The sequence below is a fragment of the Pantherophis guttatus genome, chromosome 6 (assembly GCF_059756535.1).
Source record: "Pantherophis guttatus breed Tessera chromosome 6, ASM5975653v1, whole genome shotgun sequence".
Taxonomy (NCBI): Eukaryota; Metazoa; Chordata; class Lepidosauria; order Squamata; family Colubridae; genus Pantherophis; species Pantherophis guttatus.
The window spans coordinates 56,732,957-56,748,818 of NC_142068.1; the positions used below are offsets into that span (position 1 = coordinate 56,732,957).

Sequence of the window (15,862 nt, forward strand, 5' to 3'; positions counted from 1 at the left end):
AATACCCCCTCCCAAACGTGAGCTATATTTATTCCCAATCCTGTAAAATGCCTGGACCCATGATTTCACCAGGTGAAAGCCATGGCCAGAGGGGCTTTTGCCCAACTCCAGTTTCTGCCTGTTGCAGCATTTCCTGAGCAGGAGGTTGTGACAACAGTAACATGCCCTTATTACTACCTGTGTAGACTATTGTAAGGCACTCTGCTTGGGATTGCCTATGAAAAATATTTGGATACTGCAGTTGGTTCAAAATGCAACAACCTATCTACTTTTAGGCAGCCAATGCCAGGAGCAAATGACAGATCTGTGGTCCCTTTTTTGGTTGTCAGTTGGCTTCTGGAGGTAATTTACAGTGCTGCTTTTCTCCAGCCATCTAGCAGGGAGAATCTGCTAAAAGTCTGATGCTTTCAGGGAGCTAAGTCAAGGAGTCACTGCTTTACCGTGAAAATGCTGATTCTGTGGAAAAGCCACCCTAAGGAGATCAGGCTGAGTCTCTCTTTCCTGGCTTTCCACAAACACGGCTTTTTTGGATAGCGTTCTGCTAATTTGAGTTGTTGCCCTTTTTATTCTCTATTTTCATAGAATTTCATTTTTTAATGTAAGCCATCGAAAGTCATTTACATAAACTGCAATGTTCAAACTGTTTCTAAAGATAGAAATTAAGAACATCAATGTGCCATTAAATTAAAAAGGAGCAATATTAACTGCATTTATAAGTTATACACATGGAACACCCTATCCCCCAGATGACTCCACCCAGAAGCTTCATGTAGAAGTTAAAAAATAGGGTTCTATTCTGTGAAGAATCCCTGAGGTCAAATCTTATTACAAGAACAAAAAGCTTTTAGAATCTCATTCTGAAACATATTAAAATAAAACTAAGACAAGAGGTTCTGTGGCAGCCCTTTGAACTCCATTATGGAAATGCCAGGAGTAACCATGATCTTGAAGGTATGTTGATATCAGGAGCACTAAATCCATATATACAATGTAATATTTGTGGAAGACAATGTTCAGTCTAGCTTGGAATTCAAGTCCTAATGGCCATGGATTACTAAGTGTCTTAAGCTTCTTGGCAGCACGATTGATGTAAAGCAAAATAGTGCTTATAAAATAAAATAAATAACTTTATTGTCATTGTACGTGTATACACAGTATACCCATACAACAAAATTCACTTAACAACCAAAGACCAGGTCCAACACACACAACAATCCCCAAACACACTCCCACCCACCACAATTCTCCACCCCTAAACCACCCAAACATCCACACAACAGATCAAGTATTAATGTCCAACAGCTCACTGATGGTGGCCCTTTAGTTCATTGTTGAGTGCAATTATAGCTCTGGGATAAAAACTATTCAGAAAATTATATATAATTACAACTCTGAAAATTACTCCTCAAAGAATTGATGAGGGGGGAAAGTCTCCCAAATAGGTGGTATGATCACACGGAATATCTGCAGCTAAATAAATACCTAGTCTCTGTCGCTCTGGAAAGCTGAACTCAAAGATGGACATTTCATGGGAGCAAAGTCTGAAGGGAAAATAAGCAGTAAGAACATTTTAGCAATGACCCAAAGAAATGTTTAACTGAATGGGATCCTCTAATACGAATTCCCCATTCAGCAGAAAGGTGGACTAGGCGACTTTCCGTGGCACGCTGATTTTTCCTTCCACGCTTCGCACCAGGAAAAACAAGTTTTCCTTCGCTGACAGAGGCTTTAAAATAAAGGAGGAAAAAAGTCTCGCGGAGCGCTCGTATACGGACGCCTTGGTTTCTGTAAGCGAAGACCGAAACCAAGCCGGAAGCCAGGAGGCGTGTTACTCCATTATTCTCCCGCTATGAGGCCCATGATGGGTCTCTCAGGAAAAAGAGGAGGGATCCTGGCGCTGGGAGGAGAAAGATGGCAGAGACGGAGGCTCAGCTGCTTCTGGGTGTAGGCTTGATTGGTAAGCGCGTCTCCGTCCCTGGCTGCATGCTGTGGGAATGTCGGTTGAGGGGGGGAGAGCTGGTTAACACCCCTTCGTTTCCCCTCCCTATTTCTGTTCTGAAACGGAGAAAATTGTGTGTTCGTGAAGCAGTGGGGGGGGTGGGGGGGGGTAAGGCAGATGAGTGGCAACGTCTTATTTTTCGCCTCTTCCAATTGCCCCCAGTATTGGACCAATTTCACACCCTGTGAACCTAAAAATTGTTTCAGTCAGAGTTTGAACCTGCTTTAGGGGAAAGAGGATAGCATTAGTCACTCCTGGAAATCATCAATAGGGTAAATGCACTTCTACTAGTCTTGCTAAATTTCTTGATGGCTTTTGATACAACCAACCATAGTATCTTGAGACTGGAGGGTTGGGGGTTCAAGTAGAGTCTTAAGGGTTTTGCCTTTGGTGATATGCATGATCCAAACAGGATTGTTGCACTCTTTCAGATCCGTCTATGCCCATGCAGAAAGAGTAGAGAAGACTGGAAAAGGGGGGAAAACGACTTTGCATGCTCCCTCACCTTATACAGCAGTGTTTCTCAACCTTGGAAGCTTGAAGATGGGTGGACTTCAATTCCCAGAATCCGCCAGCCAGCACTGCTGGCTGGGGGATTCTGGGAGTTGAAGTCCACCCATCTTCAAGCTTCCAAGGTTGAGAAACACTGCTATACAGGAATAAATGAGCGGAGGAGTATTCATTCTTCTAGGGTGGTTCTTTTGACTATCACCCCTGTTATCCAAATACCTCCTTATCTTTTAATAAGTACAGATAGAGCACAGCGCCACTGTGGGGAAATAAAAAAAAAACTGGTTCAAGATTCAATCTTGTTTAATACTGACATAGAAGATCAAAGCAAATCGCATGGCGGTGAATTGAAAAAGGAAACGCTCTGGAAGAAGGCAGTGACAAAACTACTTCTGTATTATTGCCAATGTAGCCAATCAGAAGTTGAACTTGATTTAAAGGAGACTTTACAGGCAGCATTGCTCACAATGTACGAAGTTAGAATAAATCCATCCACTTTATAATTTAGGATGGTCTCTGAATTTAGCTATTGCAGTTAATTACGGTATGCTTAAATTAATAGTGGCTCTGAATATAGCCTCTAATTTGCAAAAGACCCCTTTCTGGTTATCTAAAATCCCAATCCTTTTCTGAGTGGAGAGTGAAAAAGTAATAGAATGCAGTTAATAGCAGAGGAAAGATTAAAATAAATGTTGCTTTCCCCATATAATGCTGGTTGTAAGTAAGATATAAAAATGCTCAGGATAAACGTCTTAGTTTGTCACCAATTACTAGATCGCCCTTGATGTGAAATCATTCTTGAATCAAGGCTTCACTTAGGAAGATTTTTTTGCCATCATTTATCTTCACTTAGCAGAGAAATAATAATGGGAAAACTGAACAAATAAATTATTATTGTTATTTAGCACACTCAATGCATTGTTATTTTTTACAAATTCTAGTAGAGGAAATTCTTGCTACAAGAAGAGTACAGTGTAAAGTTTAATATAAGGAAAACGTCAAAGGAAAAAGGAAGTCTAGATAAGGAAATACAGTTTGTGATCGTTTTAAATTAAATGTGCTTTTAGCTAAAATATAGAATTTGCTGCTCTGGCTATAGGCCAGAGAGATTATTCATATTTTTAATAAAATTGTTCCAGATTAATATCACATTTCAGATTAAAATACATGTATGTATGTTACCATAAATCTGAATTAATTTCCTGAACTATTAAGGCTTACATAAGAAATGGATAATTTTAAAATGTGTAATAAAAGTGGGCATTAAATTGAATGCACATTTGGATCTGATTAACTGATCAATTTACTACCTTGCTGCTGTTGGCATTCTCACAGTGAACATCTTTCCACCATAGAAAAAGATACCAATGGAGATGCTCTATGGGTTTGGTGTTACCCTTCTATAACGACTGCATTCAGAGACCTCTTATTGAGAAAATGCTGCCTTACAGATGAGAATAAACAGCTTCACACTTTCCTATTTGGTCAGTACAAACTAACATGGTTTTACATTACAACCATGGAAATTCCAGAGGCTTCTACCTTGAAAAGGGTAAGAATGAAATTTGGAGAAAGGGGACTTGACAGAAAGATCTTATTTGCACATTCATTATTCTATGATTAATTGGATTTTTACGTCTGCTGATTTCATAAGGGATACTCTATCAGTACGCTATAGCTATACATATAACAAAAGCAATTTGGAAAATTGTGATAGAAAAAAAATAACTGTGTTTTTATATTGCATCAACTGAAGTTAAACTGGATGTTTGCATTATTTTCAAGATGTAACTGTGTAGCGAGTATCCATAAATTTTCAGTGATGTAGTAGACTTAGTTTATTGATTGATTTAAACATGGAGGCTGCCTAGCTCCTGATGATGCTCAGTAGTTCAAAAACAAAAACAAAAATGAATAATTCTGAGCATCCAGAAGGAACATGACAATGCCCCTAAATACCTCAGAGCAAACTGATGGGCTCAGCAGCCATCCTACCCCTAGGCTTAGGAGCAAAACCATGTTTTTGGTGACTTCTGGAACTCCATCAAGTTGGGAGCTATACATATCCTGAGGGAAAAGCTACTCCAAGTGGCAGGTATGACAACTAAGAAGGCACACATCCTATATCCCAGTAGATGACATTGCTTCATGATCCAGAGCCTTTCAATTAAACAAGCTGTCTGATCTTATTAAGTAGGCAGAACTATTGAAGATAAGCAGTTCTTCAGTTAAGCAGATCTTATGAGACACAAAGTTTTATTGATGATGAACAGTACCTTGAATTGCATCCAGCAGCCAATTGGCAACTGTGCAGCTCATATCCTGGTATACTCGTTCATCCCTGCCTGCACTGTAGCATTCTGGACTATGGTTTCCTTGTGGCCTTCAAAAGCAGCCTCATATACATCATGTTACAGGTGCTCATTCATGAGGGGGAATAGGGCATGAGTGACTTCTTGAAGGGCCTTCCATTCTAGGGATGGGCAAAAACAATGCACTCAATGGACCCATGAAAGGGCCTCAGCTCTGATTGAAACAGGTCCAGATAATTTACTTCCTTCAAGATCCTCTGCAGTCTAACTACTCTCAACAATCTTCCCCACAAGTCACTGCCCAGACACCACAATTGGAGCTTCCCTGTCAAAGTCCCACTCTTAAGTAAATCTAAGCAACTTTACCTGCCAAATTGTCTCGCCTTTCCAGTTGTTTATATTATTATATTACAAAAAAGTATTTGGACGTTAACTTTTTTTTTTGTATGTTGCATAGGTGACCCACTTTTCCATTGTTCTGACAACTAAAGACTTTAATCCAGAAAAGTATGCAGCCTTCTCTAGGATTCTCTGTAGGTGTGTATTGCTTGATAAGTTTTCTATAACTGCATGGTTTATTAGCTAAACCTTTTGCACAGCGATGTATTCCCAATTAAGAGGTGAAAACATTTCTGAAGGGATTATTTACCATCAATAATTATACATATAATTACTTATTATTTCAAGTGAGTAAAATGTTTACTAAAACTGCAGAAATGACGCATAATAGTATCCTACTAGCAGTTCTCAAACAGGAAACCATTCATGAAGTAAGTCGGTTGAAGTGCATTTCTTCTCAAATGTAGTTCTATTGTAAACACATTACTCACAATAAATCTAGCAAGATTTCTTTTCCTGCATGATTTAGATCATGTTCCAACTGCATGTAGAATTTCATGTACAGCAGTTTTAGCTGGCTATAGAAATAAAAAAAATAAAAAATCTACCTGGAGAAAAACCAGTTTAACCATATTCATACTATATCCAGGTTAGATTATTGCTAATAGTGGTAATACTTCGAGAATCAGCAATGGTGGACTGAACATGGCTTTGCTTTTTGTCAAGCTAATGACTATGGTGGAAATAGGAGCAGTGAAAGGATTGACTCCTCAGAATTCTTCTGATCAAGGAGAAGAAAAGGGATTGCCCACAAGATTGCTCCATACAGAATCTCTCTGCAAAGAGATCATAAAACAGCGATCTACAGCAGGTTTGAGAGCTCTGGGAGACATTGGGTTTGCCTACTTTCTCTCCAAATTACTTTAGAAAGCTGCTTACTATTAACTTCTTTGAAATTAAGAGTCTTCCAAAGTACAAGCTCTACTATATCACTAAGAAAATTACCTTCCATCTTGGATGATAGAAACACTGATATAAATTTATGGTTTAAAAAGAAAAATCTTTACTTTTTTGAAAAACAGCAAAAAGGAAACTAGAATGTGGATTTTAGAAAGTTATGGGGGCTAGATGGACTTGAAAGAATATATCCTGTGTAGTGTTTAAAAAATTATAAAGTGTAGTGTTTAAAAATTATAAATTATAAAAATATGAAGATGTTGAAATTAATTGTAAGAAATCCTCTGAACAGAAAGTTTTATTGATTGCAAAATAAGCAAGATAATAAGAGGAAGGAGCACAAGTCACATTGTGGGGTTTAGTGAGTCTTGCAAAACGGCAGTGGGTGAATGTTTGCATGGGTAAAAAAAACCCTTATATTTATTCTTTTTGGCCCAGATTACTGAAGCTCTATTTATTTTACAGAATATACCTGAAATATGGGACTCCTGTAAAAATGATGGAGAGTTATGTTTCTGTCCTTACAAAGGGGATTTGTCAGAGTGAAGAAAATGGTTCTTTCCTAAGCAAAGATTTTGATATCAGAAAAGCTTATCTTGCAGGCTCAGTCAAAGGTGAGATTTAAAAAAAAAATCAGTAATACAGCTCAGGTTAAAACTATGCATTCTTGAAAATAAACTCCCTTTCTTTCAATGAAATTTATTTCCAAATAAGCAGACCCTGAAAGCATGACAACCACTGCTTTCGAAATACTGGTCATGCTTAGTTGCATCACTAGCTTTTTCTCAAGGCTGACATCCGCATAGGAGGATTCTTGGGAGTCCCAAGAGTTTTTCAGAGCCTGATTTGGGTTTCCCTTTTGTGTCCTCTCCCTCTAGATGTTGAGAAAAATAACACCCTGGCATCAATTGAATTGGTAGGATGGTTTTAATAAAAGCCAGCCGGCCTGACTCTTTCAAAAACAAAAAGATGTAAAAGATACAGAATGTTTGTATTCTAAAAAAAAGTAAGATAAATGCATTATTGGTTTAGACATTGGAACTTATAAACAATGGCTTGGCATGTTAGGTGAATCTATTGTGAGTTAAACAAGCCATGATATAGATGTAATAACAAACTGTAGCTTGATATAAGGTAAGAAGTATTCTGTAAAAGCTGAACAAATTTTGCCTCTTCATAAAAAGTGAATTTAAGTAAATTATAATTGTATAATTATGTTGTTAATTGTACAGAATTCTATTATGTTATATTAAGATTCTGTTTAACTTCTGATTGTCCTAGATATAGTGTTTCAGTTTGGAATGGAAACAGTCATCCTGTATACTGCACTCATGTTAAAGAAAAGAATTGTAGTATATCACCCAAGAATAGAAACTATCCTCGAATTTACAAGGTAAAACACATTGATGAAATAAAAGGTACTCCTTCACTTAATTTCATATTCAAGTCTCGCGGCCACATTTTCTTATTTATTTCTAAAAGAAATGAATATATATATGAATAAAGTAGCATCACTTGTAGATTCCTTGGTGCTCTCTGTCCTGAAGAAATTTCAATATATGTTGAGGTAACATCTTCAGTGCTAGAAGGGAGTAAGGTTTTGCTCTCTGTACATATAGTAGTTTGGGCTTCTCAGTTTTGGTGGAGGTATTGGATCCCCCAGTGCAGTTATTAAATGTGATTATGATTTATAACTAATCCTAATTTGACAAAACTGTTGAATAAGCCATTGCATGAAATGAGTTTGTTTTGAAACAGACAACAGTCTGTTAAGATAATTGGTCCTGTTAATATTTTCAAAGTAATCTTTGTGTACTTATCCACTATTGTGGTTAATCATTTTGTAAAATAAATAGTGATTTATAGATTCTGTAAAAGCAATGCTCAACAGTGTTGACATATTCAAAACATTTCTTAACACTTAATGTATTTGTTTTTGTAAAATTCCAGTTTTAAAGAGAATGCCTGCTGGCCATGCATCCATCCATATAGTATATTATAAAGAAATGTCCTTCCATCTTTTGGATGACTTACTATCTATGGCTAAAATTATGTCATATGATTTAGAGTCCTGATCCCATAGTAAGCTAGACAATGAGGACAAGACCAATTAGTGCATCCTTTGAGGAGATGATATGAGCCATTGTACTAAAATAATATAACTTTTTTTCTTTTAGAGCATTACCAGCCTTAGTGTGGCACCGACAAGATTGGTCAATTCTTCATTCATACATACATCTGAATGATGATGAATTAGAAGCATTAAAAATGTGTCCAGGTATTATTGATAATGGATATCAATCACCATTACATAACAGAATGACTAAATTAACTTTTGTGGTAACGGAAAAAATAGTTCATTATTTATTAAATCTATATAACCATCCATGTCATTATGGGCAGATAATAACATATTCAAATATTATAAATATTAGTAAAGGGTCACTACCATAGTCACTGAGGTCAAACAATTGACTAAGGCTCAGATGTTCAGAAATTGCAGTACTGGACAATTCCTCCTAATTACCTATTGCAAAAAATAGTTGCTTGGAGTTTCTTGTAGAATAGTGGACTATGAATATAGAATTCGGTACCTATTATTTATTAGGTAAATTCCTATGATACTGGTAGTTGTCCAATGTTAGCATGCATGTTTAAGACTATAAAATGAATAAAAGTCATTGTAAACTTCTTAAATTCATATAAAAGTAATGGAAGAGAATATTTGTAGCTCAAGTTGAACTCTGGGATCCTTGGTACTCTCTTGAGTTTATTTTCTTGCAGATGTTTTATTACCAAACTATACAATATCAATATATAGTAGAGCGTGGTTTGCTCTCATTTTATATACTAGTGGCTTGCCCTTTTAGAGTTGGTGGGACTTGTTAGTGTTCTTGTTGGTTCCTTGATTTGGGCTATTTGGTACTTCCTTGATTGGGATATTGTTTGCTTATCGATTGTTGATATAGTGTTAATCTCTACTTATCTAGGGTTTGATTGCTGATGAGGCGGTCTTTTGGTTTGAGTCACACAAATCGGCCATCAACGGGCACATAGAGAACAATATCAACATACCATTCAAAAGAGATAATCAAAAAGCCAAAAAGGAAATAAAAAAAACCAAAAGACCTCCTCACAAGAACTCAACCCCTAGATGAGCAGAAATTAACACCAAGATTAACATTACAACAACAATCCAGAGGCAAACAATATCCCAATGAAGGAATCACCAAGGCCATTCCCACCAACACTGACAGGGCAAGCCATTAGTATATAAAATGAGAGCAAAACTCACTCTCTACTAGCATTGATGATGGTATCTAGTTTGGTAATTTAAACATCTGCAAGAAAACAACCAAGCTCAAAGACCACCAAGAACCCCATATTAAAGTACTTCTAGTGAGAATGCATTTACTGAAACATACTAAAATCTTTTCTTATCAGGGTACATTGCTGGATGTATAGATTCAGAAGTGAACAATAGGATAGATCTTTATGATGTGTATGTCAACCTGGCTGAAAGTGAAATCACCATTTCACACCAAGCAAAAGGTTTGTAGGCTATGTCATTTACTTTCCTCATATACAGATATAAAGATGTCTTTGTTTGCATATGGGATATGATTCTAGGTGTCTGACTACATTATAAAATTATGTTTAATCATTAAAAATGGTCCTTCACTCCTAATACATCCAAGCTCAAACTGGGCTTGTGACATATTCAATTAAATTCAATCCTCCTTTTTTTTTCTGACAATTCATTTCCCAGAGTTCCTTAGAAAATAAAGAAGACCCCTTAGATTGATTACTAAGAGGAATCATTTCTGAAACAACTCTAGAGCAATTCCAGAGATAAACTATGATTATGATGAAATTGACCCCCAAAGCACTGGAAAAATTCTTAAAAGTAATTGAATTTTGAGGTGCCTAAGGCCAAAAGTCCTAATTAGTATTTTTCTCCCCTCTGGAAATCCCCAGAACTGACTACAGGTAGTTCTCATTTAGCGATCACAATTGGGACTGGCAACTCAAGTCACTAAGTGAAACAATTGCCACAGCTGAATTTATAATCTTACTTTAGTTTTCCTTTGCTTTATAGACCTGGGAAGGTTGTAAGTGTGAGGATTGGTCGTAAAGTTACTTTTTCACCCCCCTGTGAACTGTCGCTAAACGAGGACTACCTGTAGTATCACATTGATTAGGAAGTGATCTGATCATGACAAAAGATTGATGGAAATGTCCCCTCTGTCAAACTTGTTCCAACTGCTTTGAGGTAAAGACAAGATGTCATGCATAGCTTCCTGTATGAATTGGGCTCTGGTCTCCTAAGGAAAGCTCGTAATTGTCATGATGGCCATTAATTTCAACATCAGACCTCATTCTCTTATGGCCAACCAAAAATACATGGTGTAATATCCAGTCCTACATCAGTGTATCTGATGACCGTAAAGATCTCCAAGAGAAACATTACAAGCCACTTCCTTGGTATTATAGCTGCTAGGCACATAAGGCCTGGGAGAACAAATGTTTTTTGATGAGGAACTTCTATATTTTCACCCAACCAGGGTTTAATTTATTTGCACCAGTTCTACTTGTACCTAGATAATGGAGGAACATGATCTTATTATTGGTACTAGCAGATTGAAGCCAATTTGGCATCCAGGACCCTAGGATAAGGCCAAAAGCAAGAAGAATCCTGTGTAATGGCATTCTATAATGTCTCCCTCTGCCTTACTGTTCTAATTCTCCTGTCAAGTCTCCAATATCCTCCCAAATGTAGAAAGTGGTGTGGGAAATTTCAATATCCTCCTCCAGGTTTTAGAGCATTCCTCTGTTCCAATACTCAGAAAACTGTTAACATAAGATGGAATGAACTAAGATGTAAGTTTTTAATGTTGCTGCTAATTTCTTGATCCACGCACATGGAAAAAGATAGGGAAAAATACTTACTTTAAAGGAACGGTTTGGAAGAATTAAAATAAAAGTTATCTTGGGATTTTTCATTTAATTGTCTCATTGGATAAAAGCAATGCCACCACTTAGTGTTCTTTTCTGATTGGGAGAAATGATGCTACTGTACAGAAACCGAAATATGAATCCTGAAAGATAGCAGAATGGGGAAATTCTATCAGTTCAGCTCTATTGTTAAATTACAAAGAAGCAAAATTTTAGCATTGTCATTGAATGCAGTATGAAGAAATCTTGATCTAGAGATGTGTACCTTTTGTGGGGCAGAGTGGTCTTTTGAATGGTGATATAGTCTTTTGACCCAAATTCTGATGTTGTGATTGCAGTTCTGTTTTGGAGTTATATGTTTATTTTCCTTTTTTACATAAACAAATCAGTGATAGTGTACTTCTCTTTCTTCTCAGAGGCAATGACAATGGGAAAATTGCATAAAGAACTTGGTCAGCTAATCGTTCAGTCTGCAGAAGATCCAGAGAAATCAAACAGTCAAGTTATAAAGGTTAAGCTTCTGTATTATTTCAGCCTTTAATATTATTTTGTTATCTAAACTATTATGCTCCTGGTTTAGAATTACAATTATTAGTATTTAAGCCAGGGTTAAGATTGTTTAAATGACTGACTGAGCTCTGGCAAAACTTCAGGCTACCTGTCTTTCTATGGAAGGCGGAGAAGAGACCGGCTTTTATTTTAAGATTAAAGCCTGCTGTTTTAGCAAAGCTGGATAACATACCTGAAACTGAAATTAATTTGATTTAAAGCAAGCCACTGTTCCTTGAATCTATACATAATGTAGAACTGTAAGTTCTTCATAAATTAAATTGGAAATATTCACCACCTTAATTTATTTAAATAAATATGTGAGTCAAAAGTTGAGCAGAGCTGGTTACCCCTTGATAATCTGAAGTAGGAATGGGTCATCTGTGGCCTCAAAGTAACTCTTTTTCCAATCAGTGAAATATCCTTTGACCATATTTGCTACTTTTGATTCCTTAATTTATTTTAAAATGCATGTTTTTGAGATAAGAAGCAAAAAACCTATAACATAAAACCTCAAATAATAATATAATTGGTTCTAGAAAAAGACAAAAAACCCTTAAAATCCTTCAAAACCTAAGATAAAAAATCCTAGTCCTGCCATGCATTATACAGCCTCACTCTTTTTGCATTATATTCCTGCTTATCTTCTTGACCTCTCTCAGATGTTTACAGCCAAACACATAGTTACACACACAGGTCTCTGCATTTGATAATTTATTTCATTTTCTTTTAACTATACAGATAGCCCCTGGCTACTGGGACAATGGCAATTGGGACTAGAATTGCCGTTGCTAGCAACATCATTGTAAAGTGTGATATCACCAGACTGTGTCACTTTGCAACAGAAATTCTGACAGTCCCAATTCCATTGTTAAGTAAGGACCATGCAGGTCATTAAGCGTGAAGACCTCACTTGACTATGACTCCCAACTTCTGGCCAGCCTTTCCATTGACTTTACTTGTGGCAAACCAGCAGGGAACATTAGAAATCATAATCACATAACTGCAGGGATGCTACAACTGTCAGAACTCCAAAAGCCCATTTAAATACCATTTGTGCAGTTACTATTGTAACTTTGAACAGTCGCTAAATGAATGGACTACTTTTATGCATTACTCGTGGCACCTTACCCCCCTTTTTCATGATGAACAAATACTGTGTATTGTGTAGCACATATATTTGTAGTCCGTGGCATCTTCAAATAGCACTGGAAAACAACCTTATCAGAAAGCTGCATGTCTATCTATCCATTAAGTATGTCTACAGAGAATAATTTGAATTCATGCATCATATTTACCATTATTTGTTTACACGTTTCTTTTGATAAGCCACAATTGGCAGGATATATGCAATGTTCTAAAATGCTAATTAAAAAAGTGGTTGAGTTAGGGCACTAATACCATCTAACACATTTCAAATGCTATGCATAAGCCTAGACATTGTGATTGTATGTGTGAATCCACGAGATTCATATATTGACAACATTCAGAATAGTAGCAGTAATATGAAATTACCTAAACTTAGCTTAAATATTCCAAAAGTATTCCATCTCAGAAAAGAGTATAGGACTTGGTTTACTATTATTTATTTGTATCCCACCTTTATTATTTTTACCAAACTTTTATACTGACCTAACATAGGCTGATAAATCTCAGAGTAAGAGGAGCTTTTGTTTTTACCAACTATTTCATGTTTGCTCTCTCTATTCTAAAATGTGTCTGCAGGATGTTTCATTGAAGACAAAGGAAATCTTGACAAATCTGGCTTCATTCACAGAAGTCATTCATGATGGTGAGAAACCATCACTTAACTTAGAAGCACTGAAACAAAAGCGATTCCCACCAGCAACGGAAAATTTTCTTTATCATTTGGCAGCAGCTGAACAAATGCTTAAAATCTGATGTTGTTAATAAACCTCAGCGGAATACTTAAAAACAAAATCTTCTTTACTATAATGCTTAGGTAAAGAATTCTGTGGAAGATTTTTTTTAAAAAAAATATACATTTCTGGAGAGGATAAGCAATGATACAGACTTGAAATTACATCAGTGTGCCATAAAACATTGACTGTAGTATACCATTGTCAGTTCTTCCTACAAAAGACTTGAAGACACGATGGTTTGAGCTGTGCATTAAGATGAAATAGTAATTGCCAAGCCCAATCAGCATCCTAATGGAAATCAATAATCAAATTGTTAATGACATGAACATTCTTAGAAGTACACAAATAAGCCCTCTTCAATTTGGCACATCCAAGTACTGTGTCTTGGGAACACAACCATCAGGATTCCTAGCAGACTGCCCCTATTCTAATTAGTCTTAGCACATCCATAACTTGCAAAGAGGCTGAAAGTTAGAGCTTCAGTTATTGAAGGTTCAACTCTGAACCTAAGAGTTTATGGAGATTCTCAGTCATCCAGATCATGGTTGTCCCAAAGTGCTTTTTCAAGAGGCAACTGAACTTTCTGGTTTTTCTTTGAAGACATTTCTAAAGAGCTGAAAAAGCTTCTTGGATGAGAAGCAAAATGTCTTCAAAGAAAAACCAGAAAGTCCTAAATTGCCTCTTGAAAAAGCACCTTTGGGTCTGAACCTAAGAGTTGTATATGCAATGTAACTTCTCACAAGCAATCTGTGGATGTTTGACAGATTACATCTATTGGCTACACTGCCAAATATTCAATGTGCCTGCTAGCCATATCTCACATAGGTGGATTTTGGGCTTTTAGAATAAGAATATGTACAAGTTTTTGTGATGATGAATCCTGATTGAGTTTGGGAGCTGTTTACTTATAAAACAGTCCTATTGAATAGGGCAAATATGTATATTAATATATCCAGTAGCTGCTGTTTTTAGGAAGACAGCTATAAAATTCTTTTTCCTCATTCAAGGGACCAGGAGGTTTACTGTAATTCTTGCCTCCTGTTTTTCTTAAGCTACTCTCCTTGTGGGTTGTAAGATGTCAGCATGTATCTGATATTTTGCAGAATGAATATACGACTGGATTTTTTTATTGCTTAACTTTGCCTTTCCCTTCAATAGCCATTGACATTTGGCTATACACATTTTTGTGAGAGGTTTAGCTTGTTAATTCAAAACTATTATAAAACTAAGAGGTTTCATAAAAAAATAAATAAAAAATCTAAACAAAAAAATGTGTTAACAGTGGAGCCTATGCAGTAGCACTTTGCTTTTAAAATTGACATGATTCTTGCTTTCACATATACCCTTGCATGTGATTGTAGACTTTTTAAAATTAAACACACTTATTTCTACTAATATTTTATGAAATACTGTTTAACTATGATCAATGATGTATACTAGCAATATTGAAAATCATGTTTTTGATTTATGAGTTGCATATATGTAATACAGGAGAATGTGCAATTATGATAAAAAAAATCAAATTAGAATATGAATATGACCAGAGCACCTCCTATTTTCAGGAATGTGTTACTCGCTTTTGTACAAAAATATATAATTTAAAAATTTAAAAACTAACTAAATTTAATTTTATATGACTATCTTTTTCCTTGATAGTATTATCTTCATTGTCGATATGTGGATGAAATACAGAATATTTCCCTTATCAATCAGCATTTAAAATCAATACATCCTTGTATTTATTTTCTTATAGTTAACTATAAGAAACACACAAAAAAAAATCTGACAACTTGGTAGCTCTTAGAAAGATGGACAAGGCTGTTGTAATCGAGCCCATAATGCCTATTGTACCCACTCAAACAGGAGAAAAACAAATTCCATTTTTTTAAAAAAAGATTGATTTATGCATTTAATAGTTGGCTCCCATTTTGGGTATACAAGAAAGGGACTTCTTTGTAAGCAATTGTGGTTCTATGTCAGGGGTGTCAAACTCGCATCGTCATGTGACGTATCACAACTTTTTCCCCCTTCACTAAACCGGGCGTGGGTATGTCCAGCGCATGACGCATCCAGGCCGCGAGTTTGACATCCCTGTTCTATGTCATAACAAGTAGGAGCACTTAGCTAACATCTGCTCACCTTAAATAGGTTCTGGCGTTAGGAATTCCCAAGAAAGATAGGGCTGAACCTCAGACTTACAGCAATCCTAGGAAATGGGCTACAGACCAGGGATGAAATTCAGATGGTTCTATCCGGCTCAAGCGAACTGGTAGCGGCAGCTGTGGGAGGCTCCGCCCACCCGCATAGATGTCATGATGTTGCTTTTTTGCGACAATTTTAAGCCTCTGTACATGCAC

General features: G+C 36.3%; 1 protein-coding gene and 1 long non-coding RNA gene across 3 annotated transcripts; one reads left to right on the forward strand and one right to left on the reverse strand.

The window, feature by feature from the left end:
• The first annotated feature begins 712 nt into the window (after positions 1–712).
• DENND10 (DENN domain containing 10) lies at positions 713–15,119 on the forward strand. 2 transcript variants are annotated; one of them, XM_034440254.3, is made up of 9 exons: positions 713–1,957; positions 3,865–4,061; positions 5,279–5,358; positions 6,583–6,731; positions 7,399–7,510; positions 8,295–8,395; positions 9,562–9,669; positions 11,490–11,584; positions 13,348–15,119. In XM_034440254.3, the coding sequence occupies exons 1-9, from the start codon at positions 1,912–1,914 to the stop codon at positions 13,522–13,524; spliced, it is 1,065 nt and encodes a 354-aa protein (XP_034296145.1). In that variant the 5' UTR covers positions 713–1,911; the 3' UTR covers positions 13,525–15,119. The 2 variants fall into 2 exon arrangements, with proteins under 2 accessions (XP_034296145.1, XP_034296146.1); XM_034440255.3 differs by having other exon boundaries at positions 1,828–1,957; positions 3,845–4,061.
• Positions 11,081–11,543, reverse strand: LOC148113123 (uncharacterized). Its single transcript, XR_015728668.1, has 2 exons — positions 11,339–11,543; positions 11,081–11,216 (listed from the first exon to the last, which is right to left on the reverse strand). It is a non-coding gene; the product is annotated as an uncharacterized LOC148113123 (long non-coding RNA).
• Positions 15,120–15,862: the final 743 nt, after the last annotated feature.

Coding starts and splice junctions, on each gene's coding strand:
- DENND10 (XM_034440254.3), top strand. CDS start 1,912: ATGGCAGAGACGGAGGCTCAGCTGCTTCTGGGTGTAGGCTTGATTG. Junction 5,359..6,582: donor TTCTCTAGGATTCTCTGTAG/GTGTGTATTGCT, acceptor TTTATTTTACAG/AATATACCTGAAATATGGGA. Junction 11,585..13,347: donor CAAACAGTCAAGTTATAAAG/GTTAAGCTTCTG, acceptor ATGTGTCTGCAG/GATGTTTCATTGAAGACAAA.